The 18247-nt window shown below is 45.4% G+C and overlaps 1 protein-coding gene across 9 annotated transcripts in view; it reads right to left on the bottom strand.

Annotated features, from left to right (window-relative positions):
- Positions 1 to 18247, bottom strand: part of sox6 (SRY-box transcription factor 6) — a 163086-nt gene that overhangs the window by 25730 nt on the left and 119109 nt on the right. For 7 of the 9 annotated variants that reach the window (XM_037545485.1, XM_037545489.1, XM_037545488.1 and 4 more), the window contains 2 exons: positions 14686 to 14809; positions 9954 to 10033 (listed from right to left, as the gene is read on the bottom strand). In XM_037545485.1, the coding sequence (XP_037401382.1) occupies positions 9954 to 10033; positions 14686 to 14809 (204 nt within the window). The remainder of the gene's footprint in view (positions 1 to 9953; positions 10034 to 14685; positions 14810 to 18247) is intronic. The other 2 variants (XM_037545483.1, XM_037545487.1) reach the window with 1 other exon arrangement.

Here is an 18247-nt window from a genome sequence, read left to right as displayed (position 1 = left end):
ACACCTGAGCCGCCCTGCTACCAGACAGCACACGTACCATCACCCACAGTTACACAAACTCAGCCCAGTCAAGTTTCCATGACACACATTATCAAAGGCATTCATTAAGACAGAAACCCAGACAAAGAGAATTCATGTCACTTTGCTTATTTTCATTGGCTATGACTCCCAGGCCTCCTCTGGCATCAATTGTACAAATTAAGCAGGCAGGCTATGGGCTGCTAAAGCTTGCAACGTCAATCACTTATCGCTGCAGTGTTGGGAATGTGCATTTAAGCGTTTTATATTTCTTTTAGGCTGATAGACTGTCATATCCCATTGAGTATGATTTTTATTTTACCGGTCCAATTTTAGCCACACACCAGACAGAGGGAGGAGGGAAAACTAGCAGCATCATTGAAAATCAAACCACAGCAGTTCAAAAAAAAAAAAGACATTTAAAAATGCAGTCAAATGCTAACCTGTGCATACAGACAAAAAAGGCCTTTTTATGTCTTGCAGCACTAACAAAAGATTGTGAATAATTGTGCTTTGTTTCAGTTTGCTCTCCAGTGACAGAAAGGCTAGATGCACTTCTGTTAGCCCAGAGGCTATTATTGATTAGCTAGAAGGTAAATGGTTAAATTGGCATTTGTCTCCTGCAGTAAGTAGCAGGGGTTAGACTAGATAGCCCATGACCCCAATGACCACCACAGTCTCTGGCTTAAGAAACACTCCTTACTAGAGAGAGTGATTCGTCTTCAATCTGCCCAAGTTCAGCCACGTCACCCCACTGCTGCGCTCCCTTCACTGGCTTCCTGTAGCTGCACACATCAGATTTAAAACCCTAATGCTTGCCTATAAAGCCAAAAATGGACCAGCCCCTACCTACTTGATGGCAATGGTGAAATCTCGAACTGTACCACGAGCCCTTACAACTCGGCTTGACCCGCCATCCTTCAAGGCGTGTGGAAGACAAGTGTCGAGAATGTTCTCTGTACTGGCACCCAGGGGGTGGAATGAACACCTACTGGCTGTCCGTACAGCAGAGTCTCTTACAGTCTTCAAACGCAGACTGAAGACACATCTCTTCACACAGCACATAAATGAGCATTGAATTATAAGCTGCACTTATATATTATATTTTATTGTACTGCACTGTGTATTGTAGTTTACTGTATTGTATTGCACTGAACAGCAAAGATTTCTGTGTTCAACTCTGTTCCTTTTTCTTTGGGTGTCTACAGTGACTTTGTTTCTAGCAGTACCTGAGCTCAGGACTGTCTTTTTCTCTAACCTATCAGGAAGTAGCAAAGATACTATGTCTAGATAGACAAAGCACTTCTTGTAAGTCGCTCTGGATAAGAGCATCTGCTAAATGCTGTAAATCTAAATGCAAATGTAGACTGAAAATTTAGTGCATTGGCTATTTTGTAGTTGAGTTTGAATTCAAGCTGTAAGTTTAACTCCATGTATATCGCACAGAGATTGCTGCAAACTGACTTCTTTGTGTATTTCTAACTAGCTAATTTGTTTTGGCTGCTATCTTCAATATTCATTTCATTCTTTACCTACTGACACAGTGTGAGAGGGCATACTGGTGAAAAAAAGAGAAAGACTTGACAGGCATAAACTATGGGAGCTTTATTATGATATGTCTTCTGGTTTTCACCACCATCCCTCCACCACAATTCTCGCTATTTTATAGCAACGATGGGGGTTTTAAAAAAACGAACGAGCACGTCTGCCCTCTCTGCTCTCATTTCCTCTCCTGAGCGGACTGCATAAGGACTCCATTTGTCTAAAATGGAAAAAGTGGCACGCAGCATTAGTGGCTGCGCCCCACCTTAGCCAGCGAGACAGAAAAACCTGGGTCCAAGACAAAGCTCTTTGTGTCCGGCGTGTATCAGAAGATATAAACACGAAAACTCTCCGCTGCTGAAGTTAAACGCTTGCACATTAGTGGCCCACAAAGGGGTCATTCTTCTGGGAGGGAGGGGGGCAAGCGACGGCACATGGGCAGCGGAAATGGCGGCCTGATTAGGTTCACTCAGTGATAGCAGAGACTCACCATGCCCAGCAAACAGAACAGTCTTTGTATTCCAAAGTCACAACTACAACTACTTTTTTTCCCAAAAGGCTTCTGAACTAAATGTCTAAACAACAGACCTTGCCATTACTGTATTTATATAACGGATGATATCTTAAGAGTCTGTTTGTGTCTGAGTTCGAGTCTGTTGGGCAGATGCTTGTTAACAGTGTGGCTGTTGCGGACAGGCAAAAAGACCCTGAGCTTGCATGGGAAGAACTTTATTATTCCGGAAAAGCATCATAATTGGCTTTTGATTCAAATAAGAGCCAGTCTGGCTGTTTGTTGTGAGGCTTGATGCAACAGTGGGATGAAGCTCAGGGCTCTCAGGATGTAAAGGCATGATGCTGGGTGCTACTGTAAAAGGCCAGTGTGACTGGGCCTCGAAACAAAATGAAAAGCAAGCATGACAGTAAGAGAGTGGATTTGAATTGAGACCAAAAGAGCAAATGCAGGCTGTTGTATGGTCAGCTTGACTGGCGTGTGGAGGACACATGACTAAATCCCTGGCTGAAGGGCAGGCGCAAGGCAGGGGCGGGGGCAGGCGCAAGGCAGGGGCGGGGGCAGCCCCCAGCGGAGCCACCGCCCTTCTGCTCTTCCCTACTGTCCGGCAAGGGCCTCCATGGCAGAAGGGGCTAGCGGTAATGAGGGTCATGTTGAAAGTCAATGGCCGGACAGGGAGCAGACAGGCGGGATGCTCTGGCTCTGTGCCCCGGGCACCTCAACACAGCTGAAATGAGAGGGATCAATTCTACACTTCACCCCCAAACAACCTCAAAGCCCTGCCTTTAACCTCTTTCTCTATCTTCCTTAACAATCATAACTGTGTCAACAATCTTTCACATAGGAAACCACTGTGTTACAGCAAGAATTAGAAATAAATTATTTAATTTTTGCTGCAAGGCAATGAGTTTTAAAGTCACAATGCCCCTAGTGTTAAGTTTTGACAGATGATGGATGAAAGATCTCATATTAAGCAGAGGTAGCTTTATAGAAGCACATCCTATTAATAATGTCATGGAACTTAACATAGCGCATGTTCCAGTGTGGAATTGTGAGAGCGGATAAAAGTTTCCTTTCTCTTCTTTTCCACTGCTTTTCAAAGCCTGCCTTTTCGGGCTCTCCCTTTTCCGGGAGCTGACGGCGTTCGGGGGTCCAGCCCTGTGACTTCTCTAGAGGATCCTGTTATGTCTACCCAGTTTCTTGAGACATGGACAAAAGACATGCACTTAATGGTCCTGCAGCAGCAATGCTGAGTCTATTCTTTCACCCCAGCTCACCCACACACTGGAGTGTAAGAGAAACAGTCATACACAGCGGGGCAGAGAGCTATTACAGTGTGTGCTGAGGCTGTTAGCTCAAGGGAAAAAGGAGCCAGTTGGGACAGCGAGATTGGTTCAGAGAAAGAGAGAGAGAGAGAGAGAGAGAGAGAGAGAGAGAGAGAGAGACGCTGAGCTGCCCTCTGCGTGCAGTTTCAGTACAGCTTGCAGAGAAAGGCCTCGATCCACCCCAGTGACTCAGGTAATACCTTTGTCCACTTGAGCATTAAATGACTCTCTGCTCTACAGCTTAGTTAGAGAGAGAGAGATAGAGAGAGAGAGAGAGATGGGGTGGTGGGGGGTGGTAAATGGGGCTTTTTCAATTCTTTTGCCTCACCTGCAGCCCTTACACCCCACACTGACTGAACACTGCCCCTCTCTCTCTCTTTCTCCCTCGTGCTCTCTCTCTTCCATGTGAAGAGAACCCATCTCCTACATGGATTCCAAATGAGCAAGGTCTTAGCTCAAGGTCAGCCTGTTAGCCTCTGGTAATTAAAACCAACCCCTCTGGAGAGGAAAGAGGTTAAACGAGCAGCTGCACTCCTGCTGCCTGCCACAACATTATCTGCAGATTACCCCTAAACCAATCCTTTCCAATCTCAGGTGACTCTGCTGGGCACACCAGCATTGTGCTTAAACACCAGAGCCACTTTTCCATTCGAACATCGTGGGACTTTGCTTTGATCTACGGTTAAAGTTTCTCGGCTTGAGAAGTGGGCAAAAATACAGCACCACTGAAAGCCTTGTGTGTGCTAATTCTAAGTAGCTGGAAGCATTAGAATGTTCAAGTCTGTAAAAAGGCGAATCTAAAAAAGTTACTAGAAAGTGACTTTGACCATGTGATCACACACAGAGGGCAAATAAGCCATCAGAAAAAGCAGATGCGGGTTTGTTCTTAAAGAGAAGGACAGACTGCACTGTGGCAGATGTTCAGAAATACAGTGGCAGATTTAGCAAAGCCCAGAGCTTCAAGCCATAATGGTGCATTACCCTCTCCCTATCTCTCTCTCTCTCTCACCCCCCAACCCCCCCCCCCCCAAAGACCCCAGCCTGAACTCTATAAAAATGAAAAGATCTCTACAGAAGACCATAGTTGGTCTGCCACATTAAAAAAAAAAAAATCTGAGCTTATGTTTGTGTTTATGTATCTCTTCCTTATAGACACAGCTGAGTGCAAGTGAAAGAGTTATTGACGCATGGTTGAATCTGCCATCAGGCCAGCAGTAGGGCGGCGGCTGCCCTGGTGCCCGTTTGCCACGCAGCTTGTCCAGGCTGAGTGCCCAGGGCTGCAAGTCTGACCCAGGCTGGCCCAGATGTCGGAAGGAGAGGCAGCGCGCTCTGCTGCACTGCGCCGATGCTTTCCAGTATGGCCCAACATCTGTTTCATCTGCTGGCACCCAACCTGCTCCCCCGTCTCCCCTCCCTCTTCCCTTCTCCTCCACCCCCTCCCCTCCCCTCTTCTCCTCAGCGTCTTGTTTTTTTTCTTCTATCTGCCTTCATTTTTGCTGTCCCACTGGGCAACAACGGGAGATTCTATATTTCCACGTTTTTCAAACGTATTATTATTTTTTTCAGAATTTATTCTTTACTTCTTTACCACTCAAGTCACTTTTCACACTATACATACATATGTGCACTTATTAGGAAAATGTCTTGTATATGTAACATACCTGGAGAAATCAAACTGCTTCTTAATCGCTTACTTCACTTGTTTCTTCCTCTGCCTCTCTCTTTCCCTCGTTTAACTGCATATGCGTCCATCTGTCCCTCGTTTCAACAACCTCATCTATCCAGATGCTGATCTTTCCATCCCATTACAGCCTCAGCATTGGGCTCCTAGAACCTCACTGCTTCTGGCTATCTCTCTGTAGCCAGAAACTCATGCACTTCTCCTCTCCTCTCTTCTCTTCTCTTCATCACCCCGACAGCTGTTCACCCTCATTTCTACAGCTCAAAGTCAACAGCACTTCCACTCGTTGTCGGATGTGGCAGCCAGCCCCTGCTCTCTCCTCACGTCCGGAACACGGAGACATCAGCATCCAAACAAAAGATAACACCCTGCTTCCTCTCTTTCCTTGCCGCCTGTTGAACATCTCCCCGTCTCTTTGTCCACTGCAGCTTACCAGAACCCACTCTCTTTCTGCCCAGAGCTCCGTGCAGTTCCCTGTCTACCGGCCCATTTGGGCACTATGTGTGTTTAGAGCTGTATGTGGCTCAGGGGCTGAGGCAGGTCTAGTGTGAGCCATGAGAGATGCTCCTCCTGTTATGGACAGTGAGTACAGTGTAAAAGCACATCAGCAAATCAACGTCCAAATACTATATGGCTTAAGAATGTGGGCAAACTGTATGACTCGGAGAAAGAGAAGAGTAAAGCAGTGGGGGATGAAGGGAGAGGGAGAGAGAGAGAGAGAGAGAGAGAGAGAGAGAGAGAGAGAGAGAGAGAGAGAGAGAGAGAGAGAGGAGAGCTGCCAGTAGACCCATTTGTGTTTGTGCCCTCTGATATGTGCTACAGGGAGGACCCAGATGTTCTGCTTTATCCAATGATGCTTACTTTAAAACTGCTTAAACCCAGAAGTCTGCTTCCAATGATAAAAACCAGGCCTCTCGCAAAGTTCACTTTGGATTTGTTTAGAGCCCCCTTCTCCAGTAAAACAGGAAAAACAATATATCAGGCAGAGAATGGCTTTAAGGAAATTGTTTTTTCCCCTTAGGCAATTGATGCAAGGTGATCTTGTGTGCCAGCAAATTAAGTGCCAATCCAAAGAGACAAAAAATAAAATGGAATTCTTTTGTGGAATTAGGATAATTCCTTTTAGGCTGCCCGAGCTGAGGGCTACGGGCCGGCCACAATTTCCAGCTGGAGGTGAGAGGTGTCAGTTTTAATAAGGAGGGGACAGTCGGAGATGGGGCCATTGTTTCCCCACTTGGAGTAGCCTTGTCCCGAGCCCTGAATGAGCCTTAATGAAGAAAGGCACTCGGCCCGGAGAAATGGCTAGAGCTGTTTTTCTCCGGTGACTTGCAGACAAGGAGCAATCTGTCAGGGAAGCACTGAGTGAAATTACTCGCTGTGTAGGGATACGCAGTGACAGGGGGCTGTGTGTGTGTGAGTGGGTGTGTTTGTGTGCCCGTGTGTGCGTGAGTGGCTGAAGGAAGTGTATTGACAAGCAAATTACACTGAGACCGCTGGCCGCTTTCATTTCCACCTGCAAAGGCCAAAGCTAAAAAGGTTTGGTGTGTCGAAAAAAAAAAACATATTGCTGCTGCCAGGACAAAACCTTGCATCTCCATTTTTGTCATTTTTCAGTTTTTGACATAATGTAAAATTGTCTGTTAACCTTTACACTGTGTGTAAATTCCATGACAAATGGGCTAAAAGAAACAGCTCAAAATGACTTGGAAAGACATCTGGTTCCATTGACTTACATTAAAAGTAAAGTGTATTTTTTCCTTCTCCTGTAAAGTTGTCATTTTGGAGATATGAGGTTTTGTTGACAGCAATGATGTGCATCCTGTACATAACTCTTTGTGTGGAGGAAGCCTGGAAAATAACACTAGGCTACTAAGGCTACTGTAAAGGACAGAAGTGACAATATCACAGTCTGGGATGGTTTTCCCTGCAGTGGTGTCAGTGATCATGTGTTCATTCAGAGAGTCATGAACTCAAGTGCGCAAAGCTGTTCTAGACGCAAACCTGCAGAAGTCTGCAAAGAAATTTCTCAAACGATACTGATCTGAAACACACCAGCTGCCTTTAACAGAACACTTTGCCAAAAAGAAAATTAGTCTTGGAATGGTCTGTTTAATATAATTTATAATACATTTATCTACAAAACAAGTATCTCCAGTATCTCAAGTGAGTTTTTTTAATTTATTACATTTAATGTAAGTTAACGTAAAGAGTTTTTTAAAGTGCATTTCAATTGGTCCACTCATCATAAAATGTTCACATAATCTAAAGAGGAGCTGCTGTGCTTAAAAAAAAAAAGTCCCTCTTCTTAGACGACTGAGCACATTACCACCACGGCATTATGGGAATTAATTTCTTTTCCAATCAGGGCGTGTTTTTCGGGTTCATATATTTCCCCCCAATCTAAACTGAACGAATAGGGGAAAATGATACCTTGCCAGACACAGATATTATGATTAGACTGAACGCAGTGAACCAATGGCGTGATGGGTAGGTGTGTCCCCTGGCACAGGAAGTGGGGTGCCTGCAGGTGAGGTCACACGCTTTGAACAGATCAGTGATGCATGAGGACTGAATGCTCGCTGATACTGCCATTACTGACAATCAGCCACACACAACCCACACAAACTCACGCATACACCTCATTAGCACTGCCCTGGAGCAGGCAGGCATGAATCTGACAGATGATTTAGACAGAAAGACAATATGCCCTGGTTGGCTGGACTGAAGAGGATGAGTTAAAAAAAAAAAAAAAAACCCTCACAAATGCATCAGACAAAAGCGGCTACAACCATAAACGAGCGGTACCTAACTGGTGGACAAGTCCTACTTCCTTTCCCTGCCGCCCTGTGAAATTACAGTCTCTGAGTGCAACCGTCTGTTGTCCTTCTCTCTTTCTAAAGAATGTTTTGTCTGCCTCTTTTGTCCTCGCTTGACATGTGACATGTAGCGAACACAGCAGGCTGTGTTTTCTCACATGCTGTGTTTACTCACAGACACGCTTGCGTCTAAGCTGGGTCCTGTCAGAAGTGCTGACAATATTGTCACCAGACGGAGCATGAATTTAATCGTACGTCTCCATCTCCAAGTCTGATTATGTTTTAATCACTGTCCTTCGGCCCACTTTGAAAAGACACAATCATGTGACTAGTATATCCCACTGAAAAGAGCAGGTAGGGAAACTCTATGTAGAGTAAACAGCAAGCTGGCTAAGGCTACATCTACAACAGGCTTCAATTAATGGGAACGCACCTCCTTTTTTTCTACGTTTGCTGTGTTGTCTAAAAGGTCAGCCGGGTCATGGACTTGTAGGGCTGTCCGCCCATTCCCAGGGTTAAATCCATTATCTGAATGAATAACTGGAGGCCTTCAGGCCTGTAGATATATGACTATCTCAGCCTTTAGCTGACACATCAGAACACTATAAATAGACAGCACAGACCCCAGCCATGCCATCTCTGCCTGTTCCAGACGAAGAAAGATAAACACACATACACACAGGCTGGCCCCCACCACTGTCATACTCTTTCTCTTTCATACTCTTCTCTCTTTCTCTTTCAAAATTCTAACTCGCTCTCCCAAACAGACACCACACACACACACACACACACAACAACATGAATAGACTCATTCCACACCTTCTGTGTATTTGATTGTTCTTCCCATAGTAGCGTGCTAGCAGAGGCCTTTCCAACCCCAGCTGCTTGCATTGTTCCAACTTGCCAAGGCTCATTAATGCTGAGAGCGATAAGCTTCGAAGGACAAATTGTGCTCATGCAGCAGTGAGAAGAAAAGGTACGAGACGCTCTCCTCGCCCTTCCGCAAACCCCACCCCCCACCCGCAGTCTTTGGCTTTGTTTTGCAACAATCTCTGTTATAAGAAAGCTTAATGTCTAATTGCTATCAACAGCTTATTGTGGTTGTTGACAAAACAACAACTGTCTAAAAAAAAAAGCGAAATACTCAACAAGCCTGTTAGCTCAATTGGCCTCTCTCTCTCTCTCTCTCTCTCTCTCTCTCACACACTTGCTTGTTTACTTTCCAACTTATCTTTGTGTTCAGAGAACTTGAAGGAACTTTGTCAACTGCTTGAGTGCTTCCTTCAAGTTTCCTGAGAGCTGAAATATTTATAATCCTTGTTTCAAAGGACAACGCCTATCTCAGCTCCTCACATGACCACTTTGATTATTCCTCTAAGCAAGCAGGAAGACATCAGTGCAACACAGGCTGCTGGCCCCACTATCCAATCCAAACAACTTGTTCTATAACTATTGCTTGATGAAAGTATTAAGGGAAAACCTAATTGTCAGAGTAAGAAACAAACAAGAAAAACTTTGTTTTTAATAATGACAGCAAGGGTAGAAATGGTGGTACGTATCTATATTAATGCTTGCCACTTGGAGGGCATTTGGAAGCTCTCCCAGCATTCCGTGAGCCTGTTGGGAGTCAGACGTTTCCCCACCTACCCTCAGCACTGGGCCAACTTCTCGCTGGCAACAACCCCTGCTGAGCTTAACAGATCAAACATCAAGTAACATGACACATAAAGCAGTATCTATAACCGATAACTGCTTCATCAGATCCTATAATGATGCGACTACCCAGCTCTTCAGTATGCGGTCCAGCCAGCAGGCAATTACAGTGTAGGAGGACATGCATTTTCCTCAAATACTCGTTATCATCCTAACTCCCCTGGAAATACGGGCCTCGAAAGCTCGTCCATAAAACTTGGTGAACTGCAAATGGAAGGTGTTAAGGGGTGGACCAGTTCATGAGTGATTTAGTGCACACTTGTTACTTAGCATACAGCTGGTTTCTCAAACTGCTAGTGCCGAGGGCTTGGCCCACCGCCACTACATTCTTTTGTGGCTGTACATACCTGGAGCTGAAGAGGGTTGAGTCCTGACGCCGCAGCAGCTGCCATTGTGGAAGGAATGAACTGCACCGGGTAGTTATCACCTGTCGAAGGAAAAGGTGGGGGTAGGGGGGTGTGGGGGGGAAACAATACGCACAGGTTGAGACAATGAGCGGCCCAACGGCGGCCCAGGCAAGTGCCAACACAGTTCCTGTGGGCCTGCCTGCACCCAGCCTCGGCACCTAGCCCAAACATCTGCACTCACAAAAGAGTCAGCTGGCCACAGCCACATGGGATTTACAGAAGAATGTCTTGCTTTTCCATTCTTTTTTCATTCTTTTTTCTTTTAACATTCTCCATCCCTCTTTTTATCTTTCTTTTTATTCTTTCTTTCTTTGTCTTTCTTTCCTTTCTTTCTCTCACTCACTCAAACAGACACTGTTTTTCTGTTTAATTGTGTTTAATTTTGTTTTCGTATTACAGTGTTTCTGAATATCTGTGGTATTTTTGTTGCTACTCATATAGATTATATCATTTGCTCAAGCACTTGACACAGCTCTAAGCATGTCTCAGTATTGTTCTACAAGCCACTGTGTGTTTAACAGTGTGAGTTCTGGCACAGTGAACAGAGAGAAAACCTGCAGAGGGCAAGTTTGACTGGTTACAACAAGAATCATGCCTCACTATAAATACAGCATGAAATCCTTTTTCATTTTATGATCTAATTTCAGACAATACCAAGCAGAATAGAATATAATAGAACTTCAACTATTGATTCAAATGTTGTTTCTCAATGGCATTTAGCCACTAATCCTGATACTGATAAGTGTGTGAGAAAGTGAGTGTTAACTATGCAAAATGTGTTTTGCTTTGTGGTTGGCATATATAAAACTGTTTCTGGCTGGAGTCAAGGGAGCAGACAGGATGAAGGCTGCTGGAGGTTTGACTGAAGTGTGCCTATAGAAGGGAATTGGCCCTGGTTCAGACACCACTTCTGCCTGTCACTTCTCCTCACTAACATATGGAGCCATTAAACCACAGGCATGGGGCTAAACATATACACCCTCTCTTTCGCTCTCTCGCTCTTTCTGTCTTGCTTGCTTTGCGATCTTGTCCAGCGCAGCATATTGTGATACAGCCAGGAAATTCAATCCCAGCCTGTGGTGGAGGAGAATAAAGCATGCAATTGAAGTGATTTCAAATAGTGCCATAAGAGAGGTAGTGTGGGGGTCATTACTGTCCAATGCTACTCGTGCTAGCACTTTCTCCCTCTCCCTGGGTGGATGTCAAAGGGCTGAGATGTCATGTGAGCCCTAGGCACGTCAGGTGCCAGTCGAGGACATGGAGCCAGAAATGGGTGCTGGGAGATCTGGAGGCTTTTTGGAGGCTGGTGGGCAGCTAGTATCTCCAGTTGCCTGGGCTGGCTGCCAGCATGCTGTCTGTTTGTCTGTGAGAGGAAATCTGGCTTAAAGGGCCACTCTCCAGCCATCTCAAGCAAGGGTGCTCTCAGGCCCTGGCCTAGGCATGGGGTGCCAGGGAGACTGCAGCGAAGCCACTGGCAGGACGAAGCTGTTACCTAGAAGAGGATCTAGGGGCTCATTATCACACACCGGGGGGCTTGACCGTACCCCTTTAGCCACTCCAGCTCGGAGGGACTGGGTGAACTGCTGAGTCAATAGACTTCAACCAGCTCAGCAGACTACTAGTGCACACCAAGGCAAGCCTGGCTCACTAACAGCAAGGAAAAAAGCAGTACAGTGAGTCTAAGGGAGTGCATTCCGCATCACAAGCCAGGACACCCAACCAGCGTAGCCTTGTAATTTCACTCTGATAGCACCTTTTTATTAGAGAAACATCTTATCAGAACACGTTCCCTTCAAAGATATCAAGCCAAAAATGGGGAAACCTCTCCTACTCTGATCACAATACTCCACTGTCTTCTCTTTATAAAGAGGCAGGTAAGGAACGAGCCTAATGCATGAAACTCTCATGAAGGCCCTGCAGAAGAGCTTCATAATGGATTCTGTTTCAGAGAGGTATCGCACTGCCAATGAAGACCAACTTTGACTGCCAGCTTGGCACAAGGCCTCTTAAAATGGTTGGCCACAAGAGACTTGCACAGGGTACCACTCAGGCTTGCTCCAGGAGAAGCAAGGGTGGCCAGGTTAATGAAAAGGTGGATTAGAGCAGGGACGAACAACTGGCAGAGTGCTCTTTCTGCGCTGTCTTTACTCCTCTTCCACCTGATGCCAAAAGCCACTCACATGGTGCATTTTGCCTAAACAGAGGCACTTTCAGAGACAAGAGGTTTTGTTCAAAGGACTCAGTCAGGTTTTAAGGTTCATGCATTTGTGTAAACACAAATACTGAACAATAATAATGGAGGATCCGCTAGTGCGGTTGATCTGTGTCTACATGCATACTCGATGCTCACTCACAGACATGAGCAGACCCTCTTGGCCAGGCCTGGCAGAATCAATTGCCTTATAGCAGGACTGCCAGATGGGTCTCTATGGGCTTCTGTGCACTCAACACATTGAAAGGACTTCAATTGTACATATCCACTACTAGTAATGGTTCTGTCTTTATGTCTACACACAGTGGTGCAACCCATGTCCTCCACATGTCTATTTGAGTAAAAGATGACTGCAAATGCCCAGGCTATTAGGCACAGTGTGAAAGAGAGGAGAGTACTGGAGTTTCCCAGCAGGGCTGGGGTCATCAGCACTGGACCTTTTCTGACGGCACTGAGCTGGGCCGGCTTCCCTTCACACAAGGCTTCAAAAACAGCAGTAGTTGCTTTCACATTAGCTTCATCCGATCACATTATCACATTCACGGCCAAGAATAATGGACGTGTGCACCAATGATGTGAGTCACTCTCTGGACTTCTCTACACTCTGCTGCTTTAGCAACTTATGAATAATGCAGGTGCTCTACACATGTAGAGGATTCCATTATAGCTCCTGTTATTTGTAGTAAAACACTTGCAGAGTCAAACATATTAAAAAAAATCAAGCAGGAAAAGAATCCCCTCAGGCTTTTTGTTCAGCCTGTCATGCCTCTGTAGTTCCAAAATAGCTGACTTTCTTTTTCATCGCTCACCTTTATAGTTAATTTATTAGACGCTTTACCACACCCTATAATGTTCTGCCTCTCACCTGCTGACTGCTGAGCCTTTTTTCTGTCTCTTTCTCTCCCTTTGGTCCCTCCCTGTCTCTCTTTTTCTGCTATTTTCCCCTTTGACGGGGTGCTGACAACAAATGTGTCTTTCAAAGCATCCAGTAGAGACATAAGGAGACCAGGGCTTTTCCCTGCCAAGCTGCACTGACATGAATTTATATTTTCTGACGACTTTGTCTTCTTTCATCTTTTTCTATTTGTTCTTCTTTCACTGATAAGCACAGAGTCATTTCTCACAGGTTCACTGGTTTGTCAATATACGCTCAGCAACTGCAGGGAAACCCCTTGCCTGAGCATTTTTAGACTTCTTACAACCCTGACAAGTCAATACGTATGACATACAAGAGAAAAAAAATAAGGAAACAATGTAGAGCCAGAACTTTGACTCTCTGGTACTGAACACCCCATGCCAGGAATCTGCTTTTTCCCCAAATACATAATTACACAAAGTGGCACATCTCAGAACAATGAGGGGTTGGGTGCAGAGTGGAGGGTTAGTGGCCTGGCAAGGAGTCAGTGTGCATGTTGTAGCAATTTCCTGTAAATTTGTTTTTGGATTTGGAATGCTTGCGTGAGGAGCAATTCTCTTTTTCACAAAAGGAGAAGGAGAACGTGCTGGGACAGGTAGAAAGAAGCAGAGCTCCCAGAGGCCGTTCACCCTGTAAAGGAAACCGTACGCTTGAGAGCAGGTCACCATTCTCCCTGCAGCACGCTAAATCAATAAAGAGCATTCCTTAGGGTCGACTCTATGTGCTATGTAGCCATGTGCTACATGACCCAGAGTCAGGGAACTAGTAAGTGAGAAAGTGAGAAATGTCTCCTGGTGCTTTGTAGTTCAGCAGCCTTCAAAGATGAACAATCAGGGGTCAAAGCCAATCCTGGATCAGCCCCAGAATAATTTAGGATGAAGACTCCCTCAGCACATTCTTGACCAGTAAAGTGTAGACACTTTCATGCTAATGCACTGTTTACATTCCAGCCCTCATACACCCTGCATCTATTGTTCTGCAGGCTCGCATGCCTTGCACTTGAACACTACATCAACCCTTGCAGTCTTACCAAGGTGACACACTTCATGGTGCTCTGATCTAATTGCTTTGACAGGGAGAGCTGATTCTGCTGCGCTTTGAGTGGATAAGGAAGGGAGGCTGTTTGAGCACATTATAAAGACTTGCTTAGTATGGCTCAGGAATGAAAATATACCGATTGATGCAAATAACAGCCTGTAGGAGCCACAGAAGATAAACTGGAGGGGACAGAATGGGTGAGAAGTGGTTGAGTCAGCTCCCATACAGCACAGAGGCTCATACAAAACATCTCAGCATAGGCTTTGATTTTAAGCGAGTGGCACAAATTGAACCGAGCTGCATGTGCCTATGTGTGTATATGCCCTCATCTAAATAGCCTTTAATAAGACAAAAACAGAGAAATCTATAGACACGGAAACATAAGAATGATAAAGAACAGGTTGGGGAGTGCACAGTGCTTTGTAATCATGGTGATCAGCTAAAGTAATTGATATATAAAGATAGAGACAGAGAAAGACAGATCTGGAATCAGCGGAAACTTGTACCTGGTTTGTAGGACATGCCTGGAGGGAAGAGGAAGCCCTGCTGGGCAGCAGCGGCAGCAGCCAGAGTACGCTGGTCGTGTGGAAAAATGGGGATCATGAGCGGAGGCATGTGACCCTGGACCTGCTGAACACAGAGAGAAAGGAGATCACACACAAGCCTAACACAGCTTGACAGCACCCAGCCCCCATGTCCAGCCCACAACTTCAGCCCCCCGATCTGCCCCGCGCACTCTCACACAATACCTGTGCCTAATCCTCCAAACTCGCACATTAGCTCTTCAAAGAGCAACACGTTCACGCACAGGGGTGCACACACATATAGCGAGACACAGACACACAGTCTGACCACTCATGTCCTCTTACACTGTGGGTTGCCAGAGAGAGGAGATTCACTTTATGTCACTTTAAGCTATGAGGTGGGAAAACAGCCAAATTCATTTCACTGATGTGGTTGAGGATTATATCTCCTCGACACAGACACATTTCTGTTTATATATTTTTATTTTTCACCTAAAGAGTAAAAAAAATTTGAAGGTGGACACTGTTATTAAAGCTGAAGGAAGAACTGTGGGGACCTGATGGAGGAAGATTTAACTAAGCAAATTCCCAAAGCTGAACTGCAGAACCAGCCAAATATCTCGCTCTCCATGAGACAACAGGTGAGATTCTCCTCAGTGGTCATGCTTGCAGTCTCACTGTGTGATTGCATAGCATGCACTCGGGAGCAGCACTCACACACGTGCTTGCCAACAGTGGTGACTGACAGCAAAAGACCTTTGCAGATATACAGTGCCTGTCTCATAATTTTGGAAGATCATTTATACAGACGATAAAAGTGCAGGCAGTCCCATAATTTACAGCAGCTGCTTTCAGTGCTGAAATGGGTGGAAGGAGCCCAAATGCTCTCGTCTATCTGAGATATTTCATTTTTAATGCCGTGGCCCAGTGCAGCACACGCTGCCCTACTAACTGTCGAAACGTCTTCTGTGTTCGGTTATTAACCTTCAGCATCCTCATCCTCAAGTCTCCCCTAGATTGGTGTCACATGCCACATCAGGACACGGTCGCTGTTTGGGATCAATGTGCATTAATTCTCCACAAGAGTGAGAGCAAAACCAGACACAGGCACAGAGACAAAGACAGAGAAAAAGATGGTATGTTTTGGGTACTAGTTGCAGTAGCTTAGAAATGGTTTGAGAGCACTGGCCCGACCCAATCTAGCTGTCATCCCCTGCTTCCTGGATATGCGTGATAGGCTGCAGCTCTGCTACCGTGGGACTGGGAGACTTAACGGCATGGCAGGCTGGCCCACCTTGGGGGATCTGACTGGAGAACGGGGTTAATAAAGGTCAGCCCCCCAAAATAAACATGTTACAGAGTATTTCACCATTCAAGCCCCTTTAAAATCAACTTGCAATAAAAACGGGCCTGGGTGCAATTACTGCCGTGGCATTGGGGCATGAAATCAACCTGCTCCGCGTCGCCACTTTTTTTTATCCACCCTCTGCATTCTCGCTGAGGTCTGCGTACGATCTCCATTTTTTCCCCCATTGCTTTCCCCCTCCCCAGCATCTACCACCAAAGCTTGGTTCAGCAGGACCATTCCCTTGGTGCTTAACAAGTGTTCAGGTACACTTTATTGATCTTAGAGAAGTTCTGTAAAACCTGAAAAATGTACTTTTCTGTATATGGAGCTTTTAAACTCTGCAAATGCACATTTAACATTGTGGCAAAGTGAGAGACCTGTGGGCAAAGTGGTTTTCTGATTCCTCAGTTGTGAAAAGTACTTTTTAAATGTGCTGAATGAGACTAAAAGACTAAAAGGTCCTGGTAAATGACCTCAAGAATCAGTCTAAACAACACTTTCCTCACTGTGTGACAGAAGTTTTCTACTTTATTTATTTATTTTTGCACAAAAAGCAAAGTCTAACCTGCAGCAGTCCTACCTGCAGGCTGTCTACTTTGTGAAACATTTCAATTGAATTTTTACAAGAATTAACTAGCAACTTTAAAAAGAAAAAAAAGCTAATATTTTCCATAGTTTTGAGCATGTAAATTGGTCTCCTTTGAAAGGTTATTAAGGTCAGTCGCATACATAATTGCCGTTAACCTTATTCACACTACCCTTGCAAAACGAATTGGTCCTAAGCTCCAGTATTACACACAACAGCTGCTCTCAAAGTGGAACCAAAACACAGCTACTCTCCAACATGTTATCTCACGTCAACCCGGCAGCTCAGAAACTGAACTCAATGCTACGGCTATCAACACAAAAACACCTGGTCCCTGAAACCGTCACATATCTTTACTTTCCATTTAATTGCATACTCACTTGTGAGTATTTCTTCAGTTTGGAAGGATTGATATGAATCCCTAACGAGAGAAGAACTGAATATTACGCTATTTGTAGTGATACTATAGTTTCAAAAACGATTGATGAACCGTAGAATGAGGGGAAAAGCGGAACAGATAAATTGTCCTCGGTTTGAGCACTTGCGTTTTTGCAGTAATGAGGTCTTTACATTAAACTTTAATTTACACACGCCACGTCAGTGAGTGGCAAATCAAATCAGGGCACTTCAAAGTGGGGACTAATAGAAGAGGTTAGCTTTCAAGCCTGTCAATTAATGAATGCTGGGCAAGCTGAGCAGACAATGCCGGTATAGATTTAAAGATTATCACTGGCAATTTACTTTGACTGCTGATAGACAGAGAATGGAATTAAGTGCCTGCACTTAGACAGGCAGATTTTGATAAATTGCATATCAGGCTGCATATAAAGACTTGCTTATTATATCTATCAGAATGTGTCTCTGTCACACTCTCTCTCATTCTCCTAGTGTATGTGTTTCATCTCCTCTCCTGGCTGCATCTTCTCCTCTGCGCCCCCCTGTACGGTTCTCCACTCTCGCCGGGCCTGCCAAGCGGCCGGCTGCCCGGAACATTACCATTGCCAGTGAGATCTTCAGGAGTGCAGAAGAATAAGGCGGAGCAGATGTGAGCAGGGAGCGTTTGGCACCTCTGCCCACAGCACATCTCGTAAGCGTGGCCGCATTGTAACCCCAGGCCAGCTTGGCCCTTTGTCTTTGCCCATCTTGAGTGCTGGATACTGCTGTTTTTTACCATCTGCCCCCAAAGCTTCATTAAAGATACATGAAGGAGCCCTCCCTGTGGCCTTATGAGGAACAGGTGCTATTGTTTGTCCCTGAAGACCTGCTGTAGAGGATGTAACTCACAGTACTTGAGGAAGAGCATCTGTAGCAATCAGTCAGGCTGAAGAGCCAGGCTGCACCCCCCCCCCCCTTCCCACACCCCCCACACCCCCTGATGTAGAGGGATGAAGGAACAGACTGAGAGAGAGAGAGAGAGAGAGAGAGAGAGAGAGAGAGAGAGAGAGAGAGAGAGAGAGAGAGAGAGAGAGAGAAAAGGTCCTATACATAGGATATTTATAGTTCAGGGCAGCTGATGAAGTCCACAGCGATACAAACTACAATCTGTCTCCCTGTCAGAAAGACACAACACTGAAAACATCTTAACTACTGTCAGCTGTTCTGGGAACAGG

The sequence above is a fragment of the Pygocentrus nattereri genome, chromosome 15 (genome assembly GCF_015220715.1).
Source record: "Pygocentrus nattereri isolate fPygNat1 chromosome 15, fPygNat1.pri, whole genome shotgun sequence".
Classification (NCBI taxonomy): domain Eukaryota; kingdom Metazoa; phylum Chordata; class Actinopteri; order Characiformes; family Serrasalmidae; genus Pygocentrus; species Pygocentrus nattereri.
The sequence above is the reverse complement of the archived record's forward strand: the minus strand, read 5'-3'. Positions and strand labels throughout refer to the sequence as shown.